The sequence below is a fragment of the Salmo trutta genome, chromosome 29, assembly GCF_901001165.1.
Source record: "Salmo trutta chromosome 29, fSalTru1.1, whole genome shotgun sequence".
NCBI classification, from domain to species: Eukaryota; Metazoa; Chordata; class Actinopteri; order Salmoniformes; family Salmonidae; genus Salmo; species Salmo trutta.
This window is the reverse complement of record NC_042985.1, coordinates 35,676,845-35,704,126: the sequence shown is the minus strand read 5'-3', so window position 1 is coordinate 35,704,126 and position 27,282 is coordinate 35,676,845. Positions and strand designations below refer to the sequence as shown.

The following is a 27,282-nucleotide window of genomic DNA, read 5'->3' as shown; positions in this document are numbered from 1 at the left end:
TTTCTTTCTCTGAGCATAGCGATCTCAGTGTGTTATTAGAGATACACGAAAAGGCAAAACATTTTTTTTTTTTAATCAGAGATGAACGAGGGTACTTACTGTTCACAACCCTATTTGGCACCAGTGCGCACTCAAGATGAAACATATTTTACCTAACAGTTTTGACTAGCCTAATGAAAATGTTGTTTCCCCCAATCCATTTCACCAACGTGTAGAGATGTAAGTAACTTATGTATTGTACAACCAAAATGGATGGCTTATAGTAGACAGTTCATGCAGACTGCCACTGATGGAATTTGGGCATTATTTGGACACAGACGAACGCAGTAACTGAAAACAAGAAAAACACACTTTCACTGCGTTGGGACACCCTGATATTGGCTATGTAACACAACCCCCCCCCCCCCCCAAACATTTACTAAGCGTATGGACCACATGAAACGCGACCAAGCATTCTGCATTGTCCACATTCTCAAACTGATCTTTCTCCTAATGAAGCACCGGCACTGCAAATTAATTCGTAAATTTAATAATAATTGTTTTATCATTATCAGCGATGTTACAGTCTACACTTTATTGATGTTATTATAACTATGACAGAGCTAGAGCCAGCAAATAGCCTAATGACTCACATTGTCGCGATATCCTCCACAAGGCAGGCAAAGAAAACGGAATAAGTCGTGAATGGCTTTTCTGTGCCACTATTTTCATTGGGCAGATTATCAATCGGAGCATCTACTTATCATGCTTTTCATATTCTATTTAGTCTCACCATTGTTCTCTTTAAGAACCGGGGTCATTTTTTTCCTGCCAGGCTTAAATTAGTGTTTTCAATTCGTTGAATTCAACTTTTGTTTTTTCCTGTTATTGTTCATTTATAGAACTGTCTCCTGTCTGACACCGCAGTCTGTAAACTTGGCTATTTCCTATTTTACATCCTCCCATAGATAAATTATTTCATTTCAGTCCGATAATGAAAGAAGCTTTACACAATGAAACCCTATTACAACGTCTTTATTCTAATTTTCAATATTAGATAAGGGCATTATTTGGGTAGACAACTTCCCGCAGTCTTGCTCGTTTCAATATGAGTGAACACTGGCAAATGTCGTTTTGTTATCTGGGCAAGTCTAGTTTTGACATTTGTTAAACGCCCCCTCCCTCTCCACCCTTGGCACAGCATGTACATTATGAGGGATCCGTCTGTTTAGAGTCGCTTAGAATACTGTCCCGTGATGCAGTAGGTAGTGCGTGATGTAATTTCGCAGCAGATATAAATATCGTCGGCGAGGGAAAAGCGGCATGGCTGAGCCGCGCTTGCCTAGACGGCCAACACTTCCCAACTTCTACTTGGACAAGTTCGACTCGAATCTAGACACGTTACCTCCGAAAGGACAGTCATACCAAGCAATAATAGATGTCGCACCAACGGGAACTCATCTTTGTCTTGGAATGAGCGTCTTTCGTTGTTTTTTTTCATTCGTTCGATTTTTCTTATTCGGAGTTCAACGTAAAGGCCGGCACTGGGGTGATATTTTTAGTCCCTTAAACTCCCTCAACAAACACTGTAGGCTACTGCAGTGTTGGCAAGGATGGCTTTTCAATCGGCCCTCTTACCAATATTGGTCTTGGGACTGATGACTAGTTTGGTGCGTTGTGCCCCCTTCACTGGCAGGCTGAATGGCACAGTGGAACGACACTGGGAGACACTGTACTCGCGGTCCTTGGTTCGGATCCCCGGGGAGAAGAGAGAGATAAACCGAGACAGCGACTATCTTATGGGCATTAAACGGCTACGACGTCTTTATTGCAACGTAGGAATCGGTTTTCATATTCAAGTTTCACCCGATGGGAGAATAACAGGAGTGCACAGTGAAAACCGTTACAGTAAGTTCAACGTGATTATTTTGACTTTTTTCACGCATTAGACTGCCTTCTCGCGTTCGTTGCATATGCCTCTTGTGCTGTCATTCCCAACCTGATCTCTGGCCTGCCTGGTCATTCCATGCACTTATAGCCCGTTCCCGTGCGAGCCATTGGTATTAGAATAGGCCTAGGCTATTCATAAAATGAAATCCAATATTTCATAACATATTTCATGCAATCAAATATAAAAAGAATATTAGTGACTGACGCCGCCAAAAAATTAGGTATAAAAACACGTTTTTATGTGCCACTTGTGTATTCCAATTAGCCTATACTTATTTGAAGTGACTGAGAGATTGTGTCTTCATAAACATTATCGCGATATGAATATATGGCATAGTATGTGATAGTGTCAGTGTCGGGGCAGGGGTCTCTTGGCACGGTTTGAAATGCCTCACCAATGTATTTAATTTGAAAGTGGAATAGATAGGACTTGATTGCAGGATTAGAATGTGATTCTTATTTCACTGCTGATGAAATATGTTGTCTGTGTGGCATCGGTGACATGCAGTGCTATGCTAGCAATCTAAAAAGCGATGCTCCTATTAAATACATAGGCCTAAGTGTCTTGTGTCAAAGGAGCGAATAATGTGGGCATGCGTTGGAACATCTGGAGGCTAAAAATTACGTGTGGGTGCTTTCCACTCTGAAACCAGTGTCTGAAATCAGAGATTTCTAGGAACCAAGCCAAGATCCAATACGTCCTAAAGTTAGGACGGAGATAAACCCATATGTTACGGTAAATTAACCCCTTGGCCTTGCGTGTCAAATTAATGTCCGCTCGAGACAAAGTCATATTCGATTACATTTGCAGACACAAATAATAACAAACATTTAATTGTCTAACAGTTGTCATTGCAAATATGACCCTGTATCTTCTCAACGACATAATGTGACAAATACGCCCCTATATTGGTCTGCCTGTGAATTTAAAGGTTGTTTTGTGTTCCCTTGGCCTATTTTGAGACATGACACACAATTCAAGCGCGATACATTACATAGATTCTGTTTGAACTGTTCTAGTCGCCATGAAAACACATTTAAAAAAGGGAGTTAGACATCATTCTGGACTCAAAAGTGACATATGATGCTTCAGTTTGCACACTTAACAAAAAGGCACAAGAACAGAATCAGAGGTCCATAGGCGTGCTTGATTGACCTGATCTGTAACAAAAAATGTGTCAATGTTTGTTAATGCACTGTCAAACATTTCCTGTAAAATGTACAGTAACTTACTGGCAGCAATTGGCCAGTAGGTTACTCTAATTTATTTTACAGTACAGCTACTGTTATCCATTTTATGGTACCAACATTTTTACTGTAATATACTTTACAGTATATTACTGGAAATACCCATGCAGCGACATATTACCCAGTGTTCTTTGCAAGTTTTAATTTTTACATTTACTTTTTGTTCATTCAACGGTGCTCTTGTCCTTAACAACTTAGTCAGTGCATTCAACCAAGGTTGATAGCAAGTAACAAATCATAGCAAGTAAATATTTCTGTAACTGTTACTGAAAATGTTGTTGTAGTTGAGGATACATTGGTCTTCAAAATAATTGTAATTACAACAAGATATCTTGTCAATGCAATACTGAGATATTCATGGTAACTTGATGGCAGAGCAATGAAATACAGTGCAAGACATTAAAAGTGACTATTAAACTGTAAGAAAATGATTTCTACAGTATTTTACTGTAATTTCAAGGGATTAGAGCATGCAAGTTGGCTGTATGCATTTGCATATTAATGGTACTTTCTATCACTTGCACTTCTAGAGACTTTGTTTCAGTCTTCCAAACTGGCCGATTACAGGGCAAACGGACCTGGGTAAATATTCAACCATTAAAAGGTTTATAAGACCCGCTACCACTCTGATCTGTTCCCTATATACATTTAAATTGTCAGGGAACTACTACCACATATCACTTAAATTGGTACAGGACGTTCGCTACTGGATGCAACAAATATAGCCACTACAAGGCACGCCTTAAAATATGTTAATGAGCCAGCGATTCCTTCTCCTCCCACAACATTTCCCCCACAACGCACAATCATTTACAGTATGCTGCAGCAAATACATAGCAAAACAGCAATACAGTACTTTATTGTTGAATTGCATTGAATATTTAATATTCACAATTGCTAATAGTGAATATTTCTTATATATTACACAATACCAACTGATATTTGGTGTTTATTATCACTTGCACTTTAGGCCTTAGCAAAGGCTTCTAAATTGACAGTGACTACAAGCCTCTTTCTTGGAGGATGCATGCTTGCACAATTTGAAAAAGGTTTGTTTCTGTCTCCAGACATGAGTGAAATCAACTGATGACGTGATATGAAGTTAGTTGCTTGTGAACCACATACAAGACTATTTGTTTCCTTCTTTCCAGGTCTCCTTGAGATATCCCCAGTAGAGAGAGGAGTTGTGACAATCTTTGGCGTCCAAAGCAGTCTATTCGTGGCCATGAACAGCAAAGGGAAGCTGTACGGATCTGTGAGTGTACGAGATGATTTACGGTCGATTTCCGCCGGTAGATGTTATTATCGGTAGCCTACTCGATGACATGTCACCATTTGAGCTGTAGCAACCACTTCCTCTCCTACACCACAGCACCCCCGACAGCCCCTTTCCGCGTCACATTGTTGGACTGGGTTATGGCATGTTTCCAGTGCCTGGCCATGTTTTCATTGTGGGCCGGATAAACCTAGGAATGGTAGCGCAGTAGATCATTCAGACTGCGCATTCCATTCTTAGCATTGCCAGCCACCACATGCACCTACTGTCCTTCTCAGAGTAAAGATAAACTGGCTAAAAAGACCACCCACCCACACACACACACACACACCACACACACACACACTGCCTTTAGACCCCACAACACATTCACGACTGCTCTTGATGGGATAGTTCAATAGTTGGATTGTGGCTCTTACAGAATCAGTTTTAAATCACCTGACCCGGGTTATCCCTACCAAACAAAGGCATCAACGTCAAAGGCAAAACCGAGCAGTCAAATGGACTAACCTACCCCCATGTCATTCATTAACGGATATGGAATACAACTGTTAGAAACATTATACAATATTTTTGTCAAGTTTCAATTTCCACAAAGTAGGTCACGTCTAGCTCTCGTCTATGCTATTATACTGCTCATACGACACCTATAGCCTATCATTTAAACATCTTTCTAATCTTCTCTGTTTTAGGTTCATTACAACAACGAGTGCAAATTCAAAGAAACTCTCCTGGCAAATAATTACAACGCTTACGAATCGGTGGCACACCCGACGATGTACATTGGACTAAGCAAGACCGGTAAAACAAAAAGAGGAAACCGAGTGTCACCAGCCATGACGGTGACGCATTTCTTGCCAAGAATCTGAGTCACTCAGAAATAGACTTAACCTCAAAGGTGGGGCGAGGGGGACTCAAAACGATGCACTTTTAACTGGAGTTTTATGCAAGTCTAAGTGTATCATCCTGTTTAAAATGTTATGTATAAGTTTGTATATCAGTTTATTTATTATGTAAAACTAATTTTGTATTTGGGGGAAACGGGTCCTCACTTCAGGGGGAATTTCAGAAATCAACACATTTATTTATGTTTTTTTAATTTATCAGAAGTCTGCTGCTATTAAGTGTTTGGGTAAGTGAGATTCCTTTGTTGAATTATGGTTTTCTTTGCACTGTTTATAGACAAAATATTCTACAGCGACAGAGCAAACGATACTTTTATATGACTTGTTTATCTTCTATGGAATTAACTTTTAAGTCTTAGACCGACGTTCAAACAAGTGAAATGATATCAAAATGATTGGTTTTAGATGCAGAAGCAATTGTCCAATGGAAGGACTCTTTGTAGGCATTGGAGTCTAATTGAAACAGTATCAGCTTACTACTGGTTACAGAATGAGCCGCGTTGAAGTCCTATCCTCTCAAATCTGTTTTTAGCTCTGCCAGGGGGTTGAACTTTGAACTTTTCTGCAGTCAATCTTTGTCAGATCTATAAGACTCTGGATAGAGAGAGGCATCTTCTTGACACTGTATAAGCAGAGAATTTGAGAGTTTATAGGCAAGGTCAGCGTGCTGACAAACGGCAGAAACCATAGCCATGACTCTATAACATACAGTTTTTATGACGGGAAGTAAAAAATTAAAAAAAATCAAAGTCCTCAGCTGTGTAGGGGATATATGGATCCCAAAAGGATTAATTTAAATCATCACAAGTTCAGCATCAGGGCTCCTCCCTGAGTGCAAAAAAAGAAGGCAAGATTATTTAATGATTGTCACAGGTTGTTTTCCCCAAGTGTGTACACCGAAAAGCTATACATCTTTTTTTTGGGGGGGGGGGGGGGGGGGGGGGGGGGAAGAGACATGCATTGCCTCCCATTGCCCCCACTGTCCTTGTTATCTATCCTCTACCTCACATAATCAACAAACCCCCTCAAAACGTTTCTAGAGTTCGCCCTGAAGTAATTCTGTTGAACCAGTTTGAGATTAGCCCTAATCTTCTCGGAGCACCATGCCATAGGCAGAAGTTCAGGCAGCCATTTTGTCCCAGTTGCGCCTTGTCACGTTTGAGCTATCTTTACCCTGTGATTTACTTTTAGAAAGGATGATCATGGTGGGAATATTTACAGACAGCTGTTAGACTGCACTATATGCTTAACCAGTAACCCTATATTTTTCTTTATATATTTTGTAAATATAACCTCGTAACTGGCGGAGCATAGCGATGCTGCTTCAAAAAGTCTGTTATTCCTCCTTTGGGAACATTCATTCACAGACAAAGGCGGTTGACCAGGAGATGGTCCATGCCAGAGGGTGTCTCTCTCTCTGTCTATAGTCCCAGTCGGCATTCACGTAATAATAAGTAATTCCCTCGACCACAAATTGGAGGAAACCAACATTCTTTCCTATTGACCCCCATTGTAAAAGAGGCAACTTCGTCGTCGTTTTTTTTATTTTTACAATGTCGAAAAGCTGCTGTGTTCTTCAATGTAACCAGGTAAAAAAAAAATGACCTACGGTTCGCAATGCTCCCACGTAGGGAAATAGAGCCTGCGAGAAGAGCCCTGTGCTGTGGCTTCAGGCTATTTGGCGTGGGAGAGCGGGAAATCTGGGGGCCTGGTGTCCAAGTAGGCTACACGTAGCTATGCGTGTGGAAAACATTTCATCACTGCGAAGACATTTAACTTGTTTAGTATGGTCCGTTTGTAACCCCACTCATCACTTGTAGCTGTATAGTCCGTTTGTGTTGTTGGTCTTGGCTAATGTAAGCTAGCTACCACTCACTCACGTGGCTGCTAGCACGGCCATGAAAAGGGGCATGAGGGAAGACCTACAACGTTACGTTTTTTTTTTTCTAAGTAGTGAGAACACTAGGAAGCTGGCAATGTTGAAAAGTTATCTTTAGGCATGTTGTACTTTTCGTAAAATGTTGTTTTGTAATTGACTAAAACAAGCAGACAACAAGAAAGTTGCATTTGAAAAAGGTAACGTTTTTACTCTGAGCCAATAGGGCAGCCTATGTATCCACCGGTTGGTTTCCCCACAAGCGGGCAGGGCTGTAACGTTCTATCTAAAACCGACTGGGACTATTAGAATAGTTCTAGATTGTACGATGGTGTTCATTCTCTTCTGAGAGGGTTCCATCTCAGGTTCAACATTCCACATCCCATGGCAGTTTACAATGTACAGTACTGATTTTAGACAACTCAAACTGGAAGCGAAGGGCCCATTGTTTTATATTCAATATGACAAAAGTAACAATAGCGTCCGAATCCTGAGAAATCTAATGAGGCGTAACTTTGACACAGCAAATAGCTTTTCTAAATGCAGCTCACTGGGTAGTAGTAAAAAATAGAATGGCTGAGGCTCCAGCAAATATCTCAGGGTGTTGTTGGTGAACTCTCGGTGTCAGGGTGTCCATTTCTAAAACACCTGCTGTAGAAGTCTAGGTCTCCCGTAAAACAATCCTAACCTGGATCCCGTTTTGCCCTTCAAAAAGACACGAGCACACGGCAGCCAAAATGAGTCAAGACTATGATGCGCTTGCATCCAGCTCCTGAGACCGACTAGCCAGAGAGCTATCCATTGCTGTACCTAACTTAATATTGTCACATATGACCTGGATGCTCAAAACACCTGTTGGTAATATTATGTAGTCACCCGAGACATCAGTCTGCACTGCCAATCCCTTAACTTTTTTCCCCTTTGCCACAGCTGTGCCAAACCTTCCCCAACAGACTGTTTTGCATGGCTCACCATAATGTTTACAAAAAGACTGAGAAGCCACTGGCAAATATTCTGTGACCTCTCCCATTGACCCCGTTCCAACCCCAGAAGTCACCTCATTTTCTTATACAGCAAGTGGACAAGCAACACAACGCAAGCAACACAAACACAATGATCTGAGAAGTGCACCGTGTAGACAAGACAGCTTGAACGATCGTTCAGACATTTCATCTATCCCCGAATCTATCTGATGAGACGCCACGGAGACGAGAACTTCAAAACGCAGAATGACAAGCTATCCATTGTCTCCTATGGGCGCTTATTTCTTCCACTGCTGTGCCGTTTCTGCATCCATCGGAGGGCTCTCGGGTCTCAAGTAACAAGCGCTTTGAGTCCTGTGGTCTTGTTACTCATCGTCTTTATTATCTGTAGTTTTATACAGGTCTTGTTAAAATATCTTGACGTATGTGCTGTGCACATGACTAATGCCTAACTTAAATTTGAAAGTTAATAAAACTCAACAATGTTGTAATATGACTCCTTCCTGTCTGAACCTCTTGTTGGAACAAGTCTTCACAGACTAACACTTGTTTCTGACGACATCAGTTGTGCAATAATTTGACTGAACGGTTTTGGAAAGAATTGTGATAACGTAGGAGTTCAGAATTCCAAATGGCTCTCGAACTCACAGAACTTCAAGTTAAAAGTTACATCAAATCCGATTTTATCTATCGTACTACAATACACATTATTCAACAGCGAAACCAGAAATATATTTGTCAAACTGAGGAGAGGAAAGCAAGTTACGTCAATTCCAAGTTATTTCTTTGTTGAACTGTCCATTTTGATAAATGCCTCAAAGAAAAATAGCCTTGGAAGAGCGAGACAGGTGTGGCCACTCAATGCACATGTATTTCTGTCCGCTGGGTAGCTCGAGCTAAATGGAGCCTTGTCTTTGCCTGAAAGAATGACAGCTTTCTGCTCCAGTAAACTGAGGCTACAATGTTTAAGGATTGTAAACAATCCCTAAAAATAGTGGCTACACTCCATCTATCTGCCTTGTCTCTATTGTCTGTCAACCAAATAAACATCCATCCACCCATGGGCCAACATGTCTTTCTATTTCAGATGTGCCTTTCAAGTTCTGTAAAACACAAAAAAATACTTCACAGAGACAGCCAGGGAAACTTGCAACGATTTGTTCACTAACAGGGATGGGTAATTGAATGGTTGTCCGACGGTGCTATGTAAATAGGCAGTGGAGGATAGTGTTGGAGCATTCCAACAAGGTAGGATGAAGGGAGCCATTCTACATTTCCAATGTGATTTTGTCCCTCTGCCACACTGCCCTAACAGAGTTCAGTGAATACGAGGGGTTTGGCACTGGGGAACTGACAAGGCATGTGATGTGAGGTAGAGTATCAAAGTCTTTGTTAAATAAACAGTCAAACTAAAAATGTATTTAGCAACAACAACAAAAAACGCGAAATAAAAGTGATATTGCGAAATTGTGAACGACACAAACAATCTCCACAAACTGTTTTTCACTGCCAAAAGCTATTTATGACTGACAACTGCACACATGCACCCCCAACATACACACAAATCAGTCTTTTTCACTCCAAGATCATCAACAGTGTCCAAAGCCATCCGTGTAGATGCCACTTGTAAAGAATGATTAAAGCATCATGCTGCAGTGGGTTGAGGCCAGGCGTGTTGCTGACTGGCAGGGGCACCTTGAGCACTTAGTTATCTAGGCCCGCTCACAGAGTCCCTGGATTCCATGGGTATCGCACCTCCTAATCCCCAGCTTATAGGGTTTTGCTGCTTTATCCAGCCGGCAAACACAAGCGAAGCCTGAGTCTTTAACGCCAGTGAGACTGGATCCTCTCTGGGGGGGGCAATGAGAGGAGATGGATGAAGCGGGACGGGGCTCAATTGTTCTCTACTGTCAAAACAAAATGAGATTGTGTGGGGCTACCTATCCCTCATAAGCGCAGCGGCAGAGAGCATCTAATGGAAATGTTTCTGGTGGTTGTTTTCATTTTTCTAAGGTTGCATTATTCCCTGCTATTCAACCACAATATAGATGCTTCAGATTTACTAACTTCTCTCAAGACATGGACGAGTGGAGTTTTGATCTATGGCACTGTTAATTGGCAAAATAAAACAGCGAGGCGCTGAAGCACATCAGCCAGGCGCAAGGACATTCAAATAGCCACACCTGGCCTAAACCACATGCAAACAACCGTTTGTGTTCATAAACGCCTGACGTACCGTCAGGTGACTGGCTCCTCAGTGTAAACCCCTTGGTTTAGCTTTATTCAGCCGTGATAATAGGCAGCCTGGCAGACCCGAGTGTGGTTGGCAGAACTTGGCACATAGGAGGGCATCAGAGCCAGGGTGTGTCACGCTGCTTCCCGTTTCATCACATAATGTTTCAGTGTAACAGGGTAAAACCTTGATAGTGTCTCACTTGAATGTACTGCGACACTGAGGAATGGAAATTAGTATATTGTTGTTCTAAATGGCTAAAATCTATGGATTGAATTAGCCAAAAATGCCGATTCATTAAAAAAAACGAGCAGTATTTCAATCTTCTTGATTTGTCATTTCGGATAAAGGGATAATTGGATTGAGGTACGTTTTCGAGCCGCATCCCACGCTCGTCACTGCGGTGCAAACATTCTGGGTGGTGTGTGTTTCGACCTGATAGGAATCAGATGTATTTACTGTTGATCCTCAGGTCGGCTAGGATATCGGCTAGGATTAACAGTCCCACAGTATTCCACCTGAAGATAAAACTCAAAACATCACATTGAAAAACAACCCAACAGGCGTTTGGGTCAGAATGCGAAACACCAAATGCTTACATCCCTACCAGAATCTTAAAATGTGTGCTTAAAATATGTATGAGAGAAAGAGAGGGAGAAGGGGGTGTCTGTTTGAGATCCTCCAGATGTTTGCCTATGAAGACAAGGTACTTCAAAAGGTGCTGAAAAGACTCCCCCCTCTTTCACTTCCATGCTGTGTAATGCTTTCTGTCCTGGGGAATTTAGGAAATGACTTGGACCTGTAATCATGGTGCCGATGGTCACCATTTCAGCAGAAACAGTGGAGGCCATGGGCCACTTCCCTTATTTCATGCACAAACAGATTTCATTGGAGCTTTAGAAGATGGTTAAGCCTACTTCCTTGGAACTAGAACATGACTCTATGTAACACATGCGTATTATGCAGCCAATGACATCACTGTGTGTCAACTTGTTTTGCAGTTTTCCCAATGCACTACAATAGCTGTGCACGCTATGCACAAAATCCATCTGCAGTTTTTAGAGGGACGATGGTATCCTTTATATGCTCTACTCTTTTCTCTCAGAATATTTATATTGTAAGACAGTATTTTTGAATGAGCCCCAAAAGGAGTGGCCTCAATAAATCTTGGGCAACAGGATCAACACCACATTACACTATGTTACAATAAAACTACAATATATGTACAATAACTGATGGAAGTTGCCTGCCAGTGAGTGCATTAGCAGAGGAATCAACTCTCATTTGATGGGAAATCAGGATAACCACATAGGTCAAATAGTACTGTACATCAGTAGGCCTACAAACGTCACATCCTCTGCACTGCGCATCACCCAGAAGCCACGGATTCATTTCAGCATGACATCACTTTTCTAAAGTCTTTCACCAGACAGTTTGGCCTGGCAAGAGAGCCTAGTTTAAACTGTGACTCAAGCAGCGCAATGAACGTTACTCACTCATCCAAAAGCATGAAGGCGTTCTCTCAAATGTCACCATCAGGTCACTGCACAGGATTGCAGTGCAGGCCTTCAATTCACTGTTGCCGAGGCCATTGGTCGAGGCACGCCAACTGACTCTTACTAAGAGGTCTGGAGCAAACATTTCGCGAGGTCTACCACCCAGTAAACACAACGTTTTTGTCGCCATTCGATCATCAGAGGCCAGGAGCCTGTGTGAGACTATGGGCATGATACTGACTGACAGGGCATACTGATCAAAAGTAAAAGACAACATCAGCATGGAAATAGGACTTTTCCTGTTCGGTATGCCTACAATTAAATGTAGCTATAAAAGAGTTAAAGGCCTGCACTGCAATCTCGTTAACCAGCCTAGGTTCCCCTACTCACCATCAACCTCTATCACCCTGAACAGACGAGAAGACAGCTAGCCTCCGTGCAAATAACGAAGGCAACTGCGCAGTGCACCCAATTCAACGCGTAAAAGTGCGCAAAAGCAGGCCTTTCCTATCCAACATACTTGTACATCTTTGAAGACGTCATTAGCGCGAACTTCACCAACCAATTGCATGTGTCAAGATAAGACTCCATGAAGCTCACGAAGACGCTTTTCAATTTAAAATTGATAATGTGGTCTTGTGCGCCACCTAGTGAGTATCATGACATGGACCAATGAGTGAAAAATAATCTGGTTTATAGAATTAGGCTATTTATTTTAGGCAGAGCACGGTCTGTAGTGGTTAATCCATGGGTTAGTCAGTAATCTTCAAGTAGTCTCTCCTTTAGTCGGTCAAATCATAATGTTATGAATAAAGTTAGACTTCAGTTTGATAAAAAAAAAATCAAAACATGTATTTTGACAAATATTGGCCTACTGATATAAAATACTCACCGAGAGATGTCTCGACCGTCCACACAGTTTAATACTACCTGATCTGGCATACTGCGCTTTGAAATGTAGGTCCTCGGCTGCATTTTCATGAATGGGGATATTTGCTCTAAATTACTGTTTAACTTCTATGTGGCCTCCATTTCACAGTCCACTGAGGAGTTCGTCAATTGACCACGAGTGCACACTGAACATCGGAAACCCTCGGTCAAAATCAGATAACAGAGGGGTAAATCTGTTATTTCTGCTAGTTGACCAAGTCCAACAAAGACAGATATGATCTGGTGCCAGAGCTGGTTTGAATTACACATGACTTGTACCCTTGGCATTTAGTGAAATAATGGAACGCTCCCCCTGATTGAGCAAAGGCAAACCGGATTTAATGAGTATAGCCTAATTTAAAAAGGTTGTTATATTATAACGACGAGTGGACGGCTATACTTTAATCCAGTAGCCTATAATTCACTTTAACTTCTCAAGACTTTATGAATTACACAGGGATATAAATCAAATGGAATCTACATATTTAAACAAAACATATCATTATAATCAATTAGTTATAATACTCTATTGTCGTCAATGTTTTGACTTTGGTAACTAAAGGTCTAACTGCTCTTATAAAACCTTGGTCGTGGCGTGGGCCACCAGTCACCTACGATTTCGAGAGAGTGTGTTATGTTGTTCCCAGAATTGGCTTTGGGAAAAGGGTTATCGATCGTACTGATAAGCAGCACATTTAAAACGGCTGGGACGTTGTCTTGCTTGAAAATAACGACAGATACAAAGAAGGGAGACGGTCTGGCATAACAGACAGAGAAAAGCATTAGAAAAGAGAATTTGATATAGTCGAGAGCAAAATGACACTTGCAGTTACTGCAGTATGCATGGTCAGCGTGTTTTTTGCTGTTGGAGTTGTTTGTCTGTCACTGCCAGACTCGGGGCCTCATATAGCCAACGGATGGGGGCAGATTGTCCGGCTCAGACATCTGTATGCGGCCAAACACGGATTGCACTTGCTAATCAACGAGAATGGCAAGGTGCACGGATCTCCTGAGCAGAGCTCTTACAGTAAGTAGGCTACAACTAGAAATAGAGCAGCAATGAAAAAGTAGCATTTTGTTGAGACATAGGGACCCTATTCACTTTGCCATCTTTGAATATCACTGGCAAGGTCATTCACAATATTTATTGGAGACTGCATAACCAGAACTCATATTCTGGATAGGTTGTTTTGATGAAAGAGGTGGTGAACTTTTGGTTGAGCATTGTATTGGCATCCTTTGAGAAAGTAATTTGAAAAGGTGTGATTTATGAATTTGAAATTTGTGGATTATAAAATGGTAACTGTTAGGTTGCTCATAATACTTACATACAGAGATATGCCTAATAGTCAATACAATGAATTTAGAAATTGTGTAAACCTGTCTAAACTCCAAAAAGTAATATCCACTTATAACTGCGCTTACTGCAGGAAAAAAAAGGCAATTTTGAAAGCATGGTTTGATCAGGAGGCTCACTTGAACACTCTGTGGATCTAGGTCTTGTTATCTCCTGGAGAGATCCACCGCTAGAATCAACAGAGCTAAAGCCACCACAATATCCACCTGGTTCTCAGCTATCTCCTTCATAACATCCAAGGAGAGTTAGGAACTTTTTCCATTTCATCCCAAATTCGAGATATTGTTCTGATTAGGCACAATATAAACCTGTTTTATATGTTTTGTCTTATCACGTGTTGTGGTTGTCTGTTGGTATGACTTTATGTATTTCTGTCACTGTTTTATTATTATTTTGAAATATTTAATTTAAAAACATTTTAAAAAAAGTGAACCGAATGACCTGTTGTGTTGATACAGGTTTGGTGGAAATCCGACCTGTAGACACGGGCTGTGTCGCAATCAAAGGAGTAGCAGCCTCGCAGTATCTCTGCATGGAAGGGAATGGGAGACTGTACGCATCGGTAAGAGCACTCACATTTGACTTTTGATTGTAACATTGATTGAACGTTCACATTGATTGAACAATTTCAGATGCAGCTCCGACTTGTGAATAACAGCAATTCATAGTTTGGAGTTGCATAAAATGTTACATTATATTTCCATACCAGATTTAAAATACGTTTGTCAAATACTGAGAAATATATGGTTTACTATAGGTTATATGTCACTGCAGCAACCTTTGTCCACTGGTATGGTAAAGTTAAAACCTCATTGGAAAGGAACAGGAATAACAGCCTTGGCCTCTAGTGACTCTGTACACTATGCAAATAGCTCTCGAAGAACTCCTGGCAGGAGTCAGTCAGGATGATACACTTTGATGAAGAGGGTCTGACAAATGGCCTATGTGTGTCACTCCATATTCACTAAACCTTATTTTCTCCCTCCTCTTCCCATAGAAAACCTATATGAAAGAGGACTGCTCCTTCAAGGAGAACATCCTCCCAGACGGCTACAATATTTATGTCTCTGACAAGCATGGGACCCTGGTGAGCCTGGGTGGCAGTAGGCAGAGGCTCCAGGGGCAGGACAGAGGCGTTCCTGCCCTGTCCCAGTTTCTACCAAGGGTGAGCACCCTGCCCCTGGATATAACAACAGATTTGGGGTTGTCAGCCCACCCTGAGCAAGGCCCTCAGTCAGGCCTGGACATAGACACTATGGATGCCTTTGGGAAACTTTCCCAGATCTCGATCCAAAGCCCCAGTTTCAATAAGAGATGAGCAACTGATGGTGCTAACATGCAATCTATACTAAGAAGTTTCTACATCTACAAGGTGTCTCCAAACTCATAATTTGTTTTTGGCGCATGACATTATACACCACTCCAAACATACAGGCCCAAGAAGAACCGGATTGAAATCAATTGTATTATTTATTTCGTTATAATTTTTTTAAACTTTACTTTTAGCCATATTATTTAATGAAAATACTTGATCCATGTATTTTGAAAAACAAATATGGGGCTCTGTATGCACTTTGTCTACATTTCTGTAGATACAGTTGAAGTCGGAAGTTTACATACACTCGTTTTTCAATCACTCCACAAATTTCTTGTTAACAAACTGTAGTTTTGGCAAGTTGGTTAGGACATCTACTTTGTGCATGACACAAGTAATATTTCCAACAATTGTTTACAGAAAGATTATTTCACTGTATCCCAATTCCAGTGTGTCAGAAGTTAACATACACTAAGTTGACTGTGCCTTTAAACAGCTTGAAAAATTCCTGAAAATTATGTAATGGCTTTAGAAGCTTCTGATTGGCTGAAATTATGTAAATTAGCCTATTGGAGGTGTACGTGTGGATGTATTTCAAGGCCTACCTTCAAACTCAGTGCCTCTTTGTTTGACATCATGGGGAAATCAGCCAAGACCTCAGAAAAAAAATTGGAGACCTCCACAAGTCTGGTTCATCATTGGGAGCAATTTCCAAACGCCTGACGATACCATGTTCATCTGTACAAACAATAGTATGCAAGTATAAACACTATGGGATCACGCAGCCGTCATACCACTCAGGAAGGAGACGTGTTCTATCTCCTAGAGATGAACGTACTTTGGTGCGAAAAGTGCAAATCAATCCCAGAACAACCTTATGAAGATGCTGGAGGAAACAGGTACAAAAGTATCTATATCCACAGTAAAATGAGTCCTATATAGACATAACCTCAGCAAGGAAGAAGCCACTGCTACAAAACCGCCATTAAAAAAAGCCATTCTACGGTTTGCAACTACACATGGGGACAAAGATCGTACTTTTTGGAGAAATGTCCTCTGGTCTGATGAAACCAAAATAGAACTGTTGGCCATAATGACCATCGTTGTGTTTGGAGGAAAAAAGGGGAAGCTTGCAAGCCGAAGAACACCATCCCAACCATGAAGCACGGGGGTGGCAGCATCATGTTGTTGGGGTGCTTTGCTGCAGGAGGGACTGGTACACTTCTCAAAATAGATGGCATCACAAGGAAGAGAAATGATGTGGATATATTGACGCAACATCTCAAGACATCAGTCAGGAAGTTAAAGCTTGGTCGCAAATGGGTCTTCCAAATAGACATTGACCCCAAGCATACTTCCAAAGTTGTGGCAAAATAGCTTAAGGACAACAAAGTCAATGTATTGGAGTGGCCATCACAAAGCCCTGACCTCAATCCTATAGAACATTTGTGGGCAGAACTGAAAAAGTGCATACAAGCAGGGAGGCCTACAAACCTGACTCAGTTACACCAGCTCTGTCAGGAGGAATGGGCCAAAATTCACCCAACTTATTTTGGGAAGCTTGTGGAAGGCTACCTGAATTGTTTGACCCAAGTTAAACAATTTCAATGCAATGCTACCAAATACTAATTGAGTGACCCACAGGGAATGTGATGAAAGAAATAGAAGCTGAAATAAATCACTCTATTATTCTGACATTTTACATTCTTAAAATAAAGTGGTGATCCTAACTGACCTAAGACAGGGAATTTTTACTAGGATCAAATGTATTTGGCTGAGGTGTATGTAAACTTCCGACTTCAACTGCATTTGTAAATACTTATATATTTGTACAGTTTTAAAAAAAAATAATTAGGCCTTAATTTTAACTCATGTGTTTGCATTTACATTTTAAAATTTACTAAAAGACACCATGTGAAATAATTTGTCCAAATGTGTAATTGTTGGCACCCCATGTTATTGGAATGCATTTTGATCATTCAATCAGTCATCAGATCTAGAAAGCCATATTGATGATTCGTTTCTCACAGCAGTTTTTGGTTCAACAAGACTAACACATGCAAAAAAGGTGTTTATTAATGGCACACAATGTAGTAAATTCTAGCACATTGAACATTTTCGAAGTCACACAATTCTTTATCAGTTTTGGAACTCTAACATCATTATCATCCATTCCTCTTGCACGCTCTTGAGTTTGTCCAGAGTAGCTTTGATGGTTCCGTGTATGTGTCACGTGACTAGGGGTTTCTAGGTATTATATTTCTACGTTGGTGTGTGTGTATGGTTCCCAATTGGAGGCAGCTGATAATCGTTGCCTCTAATTGGGGATCATACTTAGTGTGTCCTTTTTTCCACCTGTGATGTGGGATATTGTTTTGTTTGAGTGCCTATGTGTGCTACGGTTTTCACGATCATTATAGCGTTGTTGTTTTGGAAGTTTCACTATCATTAAAATGTGGCACTCTACTCACGCTGCGCCTTGGTCCAAATATTCATACGACAGGTGTGACAGTATGGGCTTATTGTACACTGAAACGACTATCATTCATACAACAGTATCACACATGTAATCTGTGATAGTATTTGATTATGATTATTTCCAATATGACTTGTCACAGGGGGCTGTTTGTACATTTGACATTTTAGTAATTTAGCAGACACTCTTCCCGAGCGACTTACAGTTAGTGCATTCATCTTAAGATTGATAGGTGGGACAAGCATAGTAAGTACATTTTTCCTCTATACAATAGCTATCAGCAAAGTCAAACATTGGTTTCCTTACCCTGTAAATCAAATCAAAATAACATTTTATTTGTCATATGCGCTGAATACAACAAGTGTATTTTATTTAACTAGGCAAGGCAAATAAAGAACAAATTCTTAGCTACAACACAATAAAATAACGAGGTTACATACAGGGGGTACCGGTACTGAGTCAATGTGCAGGGGTACAGGTTAGTTGAGGTAATTTCTACATGTAGGCAGGGGTAAGTGACGATGCATAGATAATAAACAGCGAGTAGCAGCAGTGGGTGGGGGGGTGGGGTGGTCAATGCAAATAGTCCGGGTGGCCATTTGATGAATTATTCAGCAGTCTTATCGCTTGGGGGTAGATGCTGTTAAGGAGCCTCTTGGACCTAGACTTGGCCCTCCAGTACCACTTGCCGTGCAGTAGCAGGGAGAACAGTTTATGACTTGGGTAACTGGAGTCTTTGCCAATTTTTGGGACCTTCCTTTGACACCGCCTAGTATCGAGGTCCTGGATAGCAGGAAGCTTGGCCCCAGTGATGTACTGGGCCGTATGCACAGCCCTCTGTAGCGCCTTACGGTCAGATGCCGAGCAATTGCCATACCAGGCTCATCAGGATGCTCTCGATGGTGCAGCTGTATAACTTTTTGAGGATCTGAGGACCCATGCCAAATCTTTTCAGTCTCCTGAGGGGGAATGGACCATGATAGTTTGATGATGTGGACACCAAGGAACTTGAAGCTCTCAACCCGCTCCACTAAAGCCCCATCGATGTGAATGGGGGAGTGTTCGGCCCTCCTTGTCCTGTAGTCCACGATCAGCTCCTTTGTCTTGATCACGTTGAGGGAAAGGTTGTTGTTCTGGCACCACACGGCTAGGTCTCTGACCTCTTCCCTATAGGCTGTCTCGTTGTTGTTGGTGATCAGGCCTACCACTGTTGTCATCGGCAAACTTAATGATGGTGTTGGAGTTGTGCCTGGCTGTGCAGTCATGAGTAAACAGGGTATACAGGAGGGGACTGATCATGCACCCCTGAGGGGCCCCTGTGTTGAGGATCAGCGTGGCAGATATTGTTGCCTACCCTTACCACCTGGGGGCGGCCCGTCAGGAAGTCCAGGATTCAGTTGCAGAGGGATGTGTTTAGTCCCAGGGTCCTTAGCTTAGTGATGAGCTTTGTGGGCACTATGGTGTTGAACGCTGAGCTGTAGTCGATGAACAGCATTTTCACATAGGTGTTCCTTTTGTGCAGGTGGGAAAGGGCAGTGTAGAGTGTAATTAAGATTGCGTCATGTGTGGATTTGTTGGGGCGGTATGCAAATTGGAGTGGGTCTAGGGTTTCCAGGATGATGTTAATGTGAGCCATGAACAGCCTTTCAAAGCACTTCATGGCTACCAACATGAGTGCTACGGGGTGGTAGTCATTTAGGCAGGTTACCTTGGCGTTCTTGGGCACAGGGACTATGCTGGTCTGCTTGAAACATGTAGGTATCACAAACTCAGTCAGGGAGAGGTTGAAAATGTCAGTGAAGACACTTGCCAGTTGGTCCACGCATGCTCTGAGTACACGTCCTGGTAATCCGACTGGCCTTGCAGCCTTGTGAATGTTGACCTGTTTAAAGGTCTTGCTCACATCGGCAACGGACAGCATGATCACAGTCGTCTGGAACAGCTGGTGCTCTCATGCATGCTTCAGTGTTGCTTGCCTTGAAGCGAGCATGAAAGGCATTTAGCCCGTCTGGTAGGCTTGCGTCACTGGGCAGCTCGCGGCTGGGTTTCCCTTTGTAGCTCATAATAGTTTGAGCCCTGCCACAGCCAAGAGACCATAAGTGGCAGAACGGAGTGCTCGGGTTGGGGTGTAGTGTTTGCGCATAGCCTGAAGGTAGGGTTGGGGCAGTAGCCTACTAAAGATATAACACATTATATATACCGCCATAGGGAAAGTACTAAGCCAGTATGATAACTGATAGGCCTACCCATCCATGGACAGAAATGCAGCGAATGCTAATGTTATTTTTTTAAACAACGTTTTGTCATTCATATAAACAAAGAAATATGTTTGTTTTCTGTATTTTCAAGCAGCTTTCATCTCCTGGTAGGCCTTTTTAGGGTAAAGAAAATGTGGACTTTCCTTGCACTCAGTGGTGGAAAAAGTACAAAATTGTCATACTTAAAAGTAAAGATACCTTAATAGAAAATGACTCAAGTAAAAGTGAAAGTCACCCAGTAAAATATTACTTGAGTAAAAGCCTAGAAGTATTTGGTTTTAAATATACTTATGCATCAAAAGTAAATGGAATTGCTAAAATGTACTTAAGTATCAAAAGTAAACGTATAAATCATTTCAAATTCATTATTTTAAGCAAGCCTGTCACAACATACACAGAAGGTGGCGCCTCTCCTCTGTCGAGCGGCGCTCGTCGTCGCCGGCCTAGCTGCCACCGATCTGTGTTTCAGTGTCTGTTAGTTATGTCTGTTTTGTGATTGCACCTGTTTTGTGTTTGTCATTAGTGGGGGGTATTTAGTCTGTCTGTGTTTAGCTAGGATTCGTGCGGGATTGTTCTTTGTTACGTGTGATGTTACGTTTATTGTATAGGCATTAGGGTTGCCGGGCTGCGTCCCGTCTGCCTTTTGAGCGGAGCTTCGTTTAAGTCATTTTTTGACTGTTATGCTCTCAGCCATATATGGATCTTGCCATTGAATTATTAAATTAAGTTTGTTCCAACGGACATCAGTCTCCTGCGCTTGACTCACTCCTTAAACGGTTCATCCCGCTCGTGACAAAGCCAGACAGCACAATTTAATTTAATTTTTTTATTGACGGATAGCCAGAGGCACACTCCAACACTCAGACATAATTTACAAAATAAGCATGCGTGTTTAATGAATCTGCCAGATCAGAGGCAGTAGGGATGACCAGGGATGTGCTCTTGATAAGTGCGTGATTTGGACCATTTTCCTGTCAAAATGTAACTACTTTTGGGTGTCAGGGAAAATGTATGGAGTAAAATTATATAATTATCTTTAGGAATGTAGTGAAGTAAAAGTTGACCTAAATAAATAAATAGTAAAGTAAAGTACAGATTCCCCAAAACACTACTTAAGTAGTACTCTAAAGTATTTTTACTTAAGTACTTTACACCACTGCTTGCACTAGGTGCTGCTAGAGCACTATAGTCATTGAGATACATCCATTGGCTACTAATTAAGTGGCAATGTCCATGGTGTTAGTCATCATGTTCATTGTGAGATGTGACAATATAGCGCTAAATGTAATGTTTATTTTCAACACTAGCGTCTCTTTACTGCTTTTAACTGTAACCTCAGCTCCAACAAACTCCAACTTAGTAGATGGCAGTGATGTGCGAGCTAACTTGGGCTATCCAAAGCAATGTTGTAGCCACAAATTGATGTTTGCAGAAGTGAGAGCTGTTGGCTAGGCTAGATAGCTAACCAAGAAATCCTTTTAATAGCCGATACTCTTAATTCTCTTCGAAAATGACCCACAAAAGTGAAGATAGCAAGGCAGTGTTTAGGCTCTGGTTTATTTAGCTAGCTAGCATGATGCCTGTCAGTTTATAGCTCGCTGGTTAGCTAGCTAGAGTTGTAGCAATGTTCCGTGATTACCGTATGAGTTTTTAATGATTTCAGGTTCCATGTAGAGGGGTACCACGAGGGGTTCGATGAAGGCACGCAACAAGGAATGATTGATGGTTGGAAACATGAAGCATCACATGGCGCCAAGCTTTCAATGGAGGCAAGTTGAGAATCACTCAGCCAGGGTCATGTCGATATTGATGTCGAAAGTTGATATTTTTTGGCACTTGAGCTAAACCTAACCTGCTACATTAATTAACCTAACCTACTGCGTAAGTTCTAACATGCTACAACGAGTAAATTCTGACAAACTGTAAATCATCTAGTCAAAGCTATTAAGGGGATAGTTTACCCAAATTACACATTGTTTTCCTTAACCTTTAAGCACTCTGAACATGGTACGACAGCAATCCATGCTTTGGTTTCGCTGGCACTGTTTCCACATGCTAACATTTTAGCATTCGTCACAAATCCCATTCATCATGTGACTGATATTGTAATTTTTCACACCTCATGTTCAAATCATCCAAAAGTATCTAAGATGGATTGTGAAGTGCAACAAAATCACTTATGATTTGAACTTGATAAACAAAAAATGCTAAGATCGGTCCCATGACTTGAATGGGATTTATGCCACAAATTAGCATGTGGAAACAGTGCCAGAGAAACTAAACCTATACATGAATTGCTGTCATACCTTGTCCATAGACTGCTTACAGGGTAAGGAAACCAAAATTACATTTTATCATTTGGGTGAACTAACCCTTTAAAAATATCACCTACTCAGACCATTATTACTGTTCCAGCTGCCTGATAAATGTTATTAGGTAGGTAATGCTAAACGTAGCACAGATAATTGTCAACCAACCTTTACTTACACAATTTCCAACTTGGAAGGCAACAAATGTATTCTAAACTTCAATGTACAGTTGTAGGGGTTCATTTGCATTTAGAACATTAAATTAAATCATTTTTTGCTCCATGAAGTAATCCAACAATGTGTACACATCCATCTTGTCTATTTCAAATCTTCTCTCATTGATTGAGACAGATTAGTGTCATCATGACATGCAGCACTTTGTGATGGGCACCGACCTGTCTCAATCTGTGAGGGGGTCCATTAACTTCGCCTCCTGGTTATGAGCCAGGTGTCCCACTCTGTTAGACGCCGAAGTCAGTTTAAAACAAAAGGGACCTAATTAAGCTTGTGTAGTAATTAGTAGGATTGTGTTATCTACCTTCACAATGAAATCTACTTAAAAAAACAAAATTTATTTTATGGAAAAGAGATGCATGTTTCTGGATGATGCACCATGCTGCCTTGTTGACAACATGATTGAGCAGCACAGATTACTGTTCGATTTGAGAAGGGCGCTCCTCCCTCCCCGCTTTCTCCGAAATGACGTGACGTGCCATTACCCGGTTTAACCTGGGCCAGCATAAAATAACTCTCAAGGAGAGAAGATTTTAAATAAAATGGTGTCGTACACATTGATTACTTCCGGGTGCAAAACATTTAACTTTACAACGGAGCATTTTCTAAATTCAAACGAACTCCCTATAACTAGACATGAACATTTAGAAGACATTTGTTGTCTTCCTAGTCGGGAATTGAAGTAGCCTATCGCCAGGTAAAGGTTGGTTGAAAGTTCTCTGTGCTATGCTTATCATGACCTAACTAATAACGCCTACAGTGCCTTGCAAAAGATTTCACCCCCATTGGCATTTTTCATATTTTGTTGCATTACAACCTGGAATTTAAATTGATTTTATTTGGATTTCATGTAATGGACATACGCAAAATAATCAAAATTGGTGAAGTGAAAAATAACTTGTTTAAAATTGTTTTAAAAAAACGGAAAAGTGGTGCATGCATATGTATTCACCCCTTTGCTATGAAGATCCTAAATAAGATCTGGTGCAACCAATTACCTCCAGAAGTCACAATTAATTAAATAAAGTCCACCTGTGTCTAAGTGTCATTATCTGTCACATGATCTCAGTATATATATAATATATATATATATATATATTCATTCACCTGTTCTGAAAGGCCCCAGAGTCTGCAAAACCACTAAGCAAGGGGCACCACCAAGCAAGCGGCACCATGAAGACCAAGGATCTCTTTGTTGTGGAGAAGTACTCAGGGTTGGATTAGGTTATACTGTTTTTTTTTAATATCCAAAACTTTGAACATCCCATGGAGCACCATTAAATCCATTATTAAAAAATGTAAAGAATATGGCACCAGCAAACCTTACAACCTGTGACGATCGTCGAAAGGAGTAGACCAAGGTGCAGCGTGGAAAGTGCTCATATTTATATTTATTGTAACTCACAACACTAAATCAAAATAACAAAACAATGGAAACCGACCGTCACATTCTGCAGGCTTTACTGAGCAGTACAAAAACAAGATCCCACACTGAAGGAGGGGAAAAAGGGCTGCCTAAGTATGATTCCTAATCAGAGACAACGATAGACAGCTGCCTCTGATTAGGAACCACACTCGGCTCAACACAAAGAAATAGAAAACTTAGAATGGAACATAGAAATACACACCCCATATCACACCCTGACCTAACCAAACTAGAGGAAATAAAACGTCTCTCTAAGGTCAGGGAGTGACACAACCAAAACTCACGGACCAGGCAAGGAGGGCATTAATCAGAGAGGCAACAAAGAGACCAAAGATAACCCTGAAGGAGCTGCAAAGCTCCACAGCGGAGATTGGAGTATCTGTCCATAGGACCACTTTAAGTCATACACTCCACAGAGCTGGGCATTACGGAAGAGTGGCCAGAAAAAAAGCCATTACTTAAAGAAAAATAAGCAAACACGTTTGGTGTTCGCCAAAAAGCATGTGAGAGACTCCCCAAACATATGGAAGAAGGTACTCTGGTCCGATGAGACTAAAATTGAGCTTTTTGGCCATCAAGGAAAACGCTATGTCTGGCACAAACCCAGCACCTCTCATCACCCCGTGGACACCATCCCCACAGTGAAGCATGGTGGTGGCAGCATCATGCTGTGGGGATGTTTTTCATCAGCAGGGTCTGGGATACTGGTCAGAATTGAAGAAATGATGGATGGTGCTAAATACAGGGAAATTCTTGAGGGAAACCTGTTTGTCTTCCAGAGATTTGAGACTGGGATGGAGGTTCACCTTCCAGCAGGACAATGATCCTAAGCATACTGCTAAAGCGACACTCGAGGGGTGTAAGGGGAAACATTTAAATGTCTTGGAATGGCCTAGTCAAAGCCCATACCTCAATCCAATTGACAATCTGTGGTATGAAAGATTGCTGTACACCAGCGGAACCCATCCAACTTGAAGGAGCTGGAGCAGTTATGCCTTTGAAGAATGGGCAAAAATTCCAGTGGCTAGATGTGCCAAGCTTATAGAGACATATTCCACCTTTTGCAGCTGTAATTGCTGCAAAAGGTGGCTCTACAAAGTATTTACTTTGGGGGGGTGAATAGTTATGCATGCTCAAGTTTTCTTTTCTTTTTTGTCTTATTTCTTATTTGTTTCACAATAAAAAATATTTTGCATCTTCAAAGTGGTAGGCATGTTGTGTAAATCAAATGATACAAACCCCCGAAAAGCCTATTTTAATTCCAGGTTGTAAGGCAACAAAATAGAAAAAATGCAAGGGGGGTGAATACTTTCACAAGGTACTGTATCATCCAGCTGGAACAGTAATAATGGTCTGACTAGCCACTATTTTTGAATAGCTATTCAAAACCCCTGGGCAGGCATGGCAAGCCAGTGTTGTTACAGCAGCTGATTTGTTGCTCAGTTATAGTCGTACATATGATTTTGTTACATGCACATTACATGAATAGGCTTACTTGTTTGTTAAATAAGTGTGTTTTGAGTTTTACAACTAATTTCTCCCCAACTACAGATAACTTTTTAAACTACACTCACCTCTTTTTATAGGTTTCCTTCTATTATGGATTTGGAGTCACTTGGAAATGCCTTCTTCAAAACAACACACATGTGAAAGCCAGGTTTGACCTCTCATCTGCAGTAATAAAATGCCTTTAGCTTATTTACTCATCGGTCACTTGTTCCTGTTGACTTTCATGCAAATAATATGATCTTCAGTTTGTCTATTTTATGTTTCAGAAAAAGGCTGAATGCCTTGGAATCTATACTTGGGTTGATTCTGAAGTTTCCCCATGAAGAACCTCAATATGAAAATCTACAGGAAAACATGGAGAAGGTTTGGGCCAAGTTTAGACTGGTAGGACCATCTCACTGAAACCACATGTCAATTGTGTGAAGAAGCTCTTAGAAACCAACAAATAATTAACTCAACTGTTTTTCAATGTAAGGGTCATGGCCTTTAGATTATCCATGACCTAAACTGGCCACTGGTTAGCAGTGTTTCCATGCTCTTATTTTGATGTCTAAACTAATGTCTACTGAAAAAGTAGGTACTGATCTTTAGCTCCCCTTTATCTCTTTCACCTTCAGGTCTGCTCTCTGTTAAATGTGCCAACAGACTTCAGTGATTATGTGAAGTCTGGAGGGTCTGGGGGGGATATCCTTCTGAAGGGAACTGGCAACCCTCAGCTTGAGGATCTGAAGGGGGTTCCTTGAATGCAATCTTTCCTGTGGAGCATTGTGGCTCTGAAGACGAGAAGATAGAGAACAGTTGAGGAGGAGGAACCTGGAGGTGGGCCTGCTCTTATGTAAACAGGAGGTCCTGAGTTGGTCTGTAGTGTAGTTAACTGACTTTTAAGGGTGGAGTATAAAGTATGCTATCAGTTGATACTATGAAGAATTGGTGTTTTTCGAATGACAAAGGTTACGATATCAATTGATGGGGCATCAGTCTAGTTTTGAAATATGTAATGCCACTAAGGACACAAAGTGAACTGCAAGTGCTACATAGGCCTAACTGGTGTTATATAGACCAGGGTTTCCCAAACTCTGTCCTTGGGACCCCAAGGGGTGCACGTTTTGTTTTTTTGCCCTAGCACTACACAGCTGATAAAAATAATCAATTTATCATCAAGCTTTGATAATTTTAATCAGCTGTGGTGTTAGGGCAAAAAAACAGAATGGTCACGTCTTGGGGTCCTCAGCTGATATAGACCATAGTCCTGGATGTTTAGTGCTTTGTCTGGGTGGTAAGAGAGCTGAGTTTCATCAATTATTTTGTAATTCCAAGGATTCTATATAAAAGGAGTGAATATAAAAAAAATCTACACAAGGTTCCCAATGGAACCAATAAGGGTACAGTAACACCCCTAAAAGTTCTATACAGAACCCCAATGAACACTTTTTTTCTAATAGTGTAGATCAATTTTGAGTGACCTGGTTGAGAATGAGTGCTGTGAGATTGCTAAAGCTACTGGTTGATGTGAAATAATAAT

At 41.2% G+C, this 27,282-nt stretch overlaps 3 protein-coding genes across 4 annotated transcripts; all 3 read left to right on the top strand.

Annotated features, from left to right (window-relative positions):
* The first annotated feature begins 1,102 nt into the window (after window positions 1–1,102).
* Window positions 1,103–6,092, top strand: LOC115167494 (fibroblast growth factor 4B-like). 2 transcript variants are annotated; one of them, XM_029721942.1, is made up of 3 exons: window positions 1,103–1,887; window positions 4,329–4,432; window positions 5,146–6,092. In XM_029721942.1, exons 1-3 carry the CDS (start codon window positions 1,593–1,595, stop codon window positions 5,320–5,322), a joined length of 576 nt encoding a protein of 191 aa, XP_029577802.1. In that variant the 5' UTR covers window positions 1,103–1,592; the 3' UTR covers window positions 5,323–6,092. The 2 variants fall into 2 exon arrangements, with proteins under 2 accessions (XP_029577802.1, XP_029577801.1); XM_029721941.1 differs by having other exon boundaries at window positions 4,329–4,438.
* A 7,381-nt stretch (window positions 6,093–13,473) lies between these two features.
* Window positions 13,474–15,890, top strand: fgf19 (fibroblast growth factor 19). Its single transcript, XM_029721940.1, has 3 exons — window positions 13,474–13,903; window positions 14,692–14,795; window positions 15,231–15,890. The coding sequence occupies exons 1-3, from the start codon at window positions 13,693–13,695 to the stop codon at window positions 15,549–15,551; spliced, it is 636 nt and encodes a 211-aa protein (XP_029577800.1). The 5' UTR covers window positions 13,474–13,692; the 3' UTR covers window positions 15,552–15,890.
* Window positions 15,891–21,509: 5,619 nt separating this feature from the next.
* Window positions 21,510–26,620, top strand: LOC115167713 (protein LTO1 homolog). The gene is made up of 5 exons (XM_029722361.1): window positions 21,510–21,520; window positions 21,946–22,051; window positions 25,838–25,908; window positions 26,027–26,144; window positions 26,378–26,620. Exons 1-5 carry the CDS (start codon window positions 21,510–21,512, stop codon window positions 26,501–26,503), a joined length of 432 nt encoding a protein of 143 aa, XP_029578221.1. The 3' UTR covers window positions 26,504–26,620.
* Window positions 26,621–27,282: the final 662 nt, after the last annotated feature.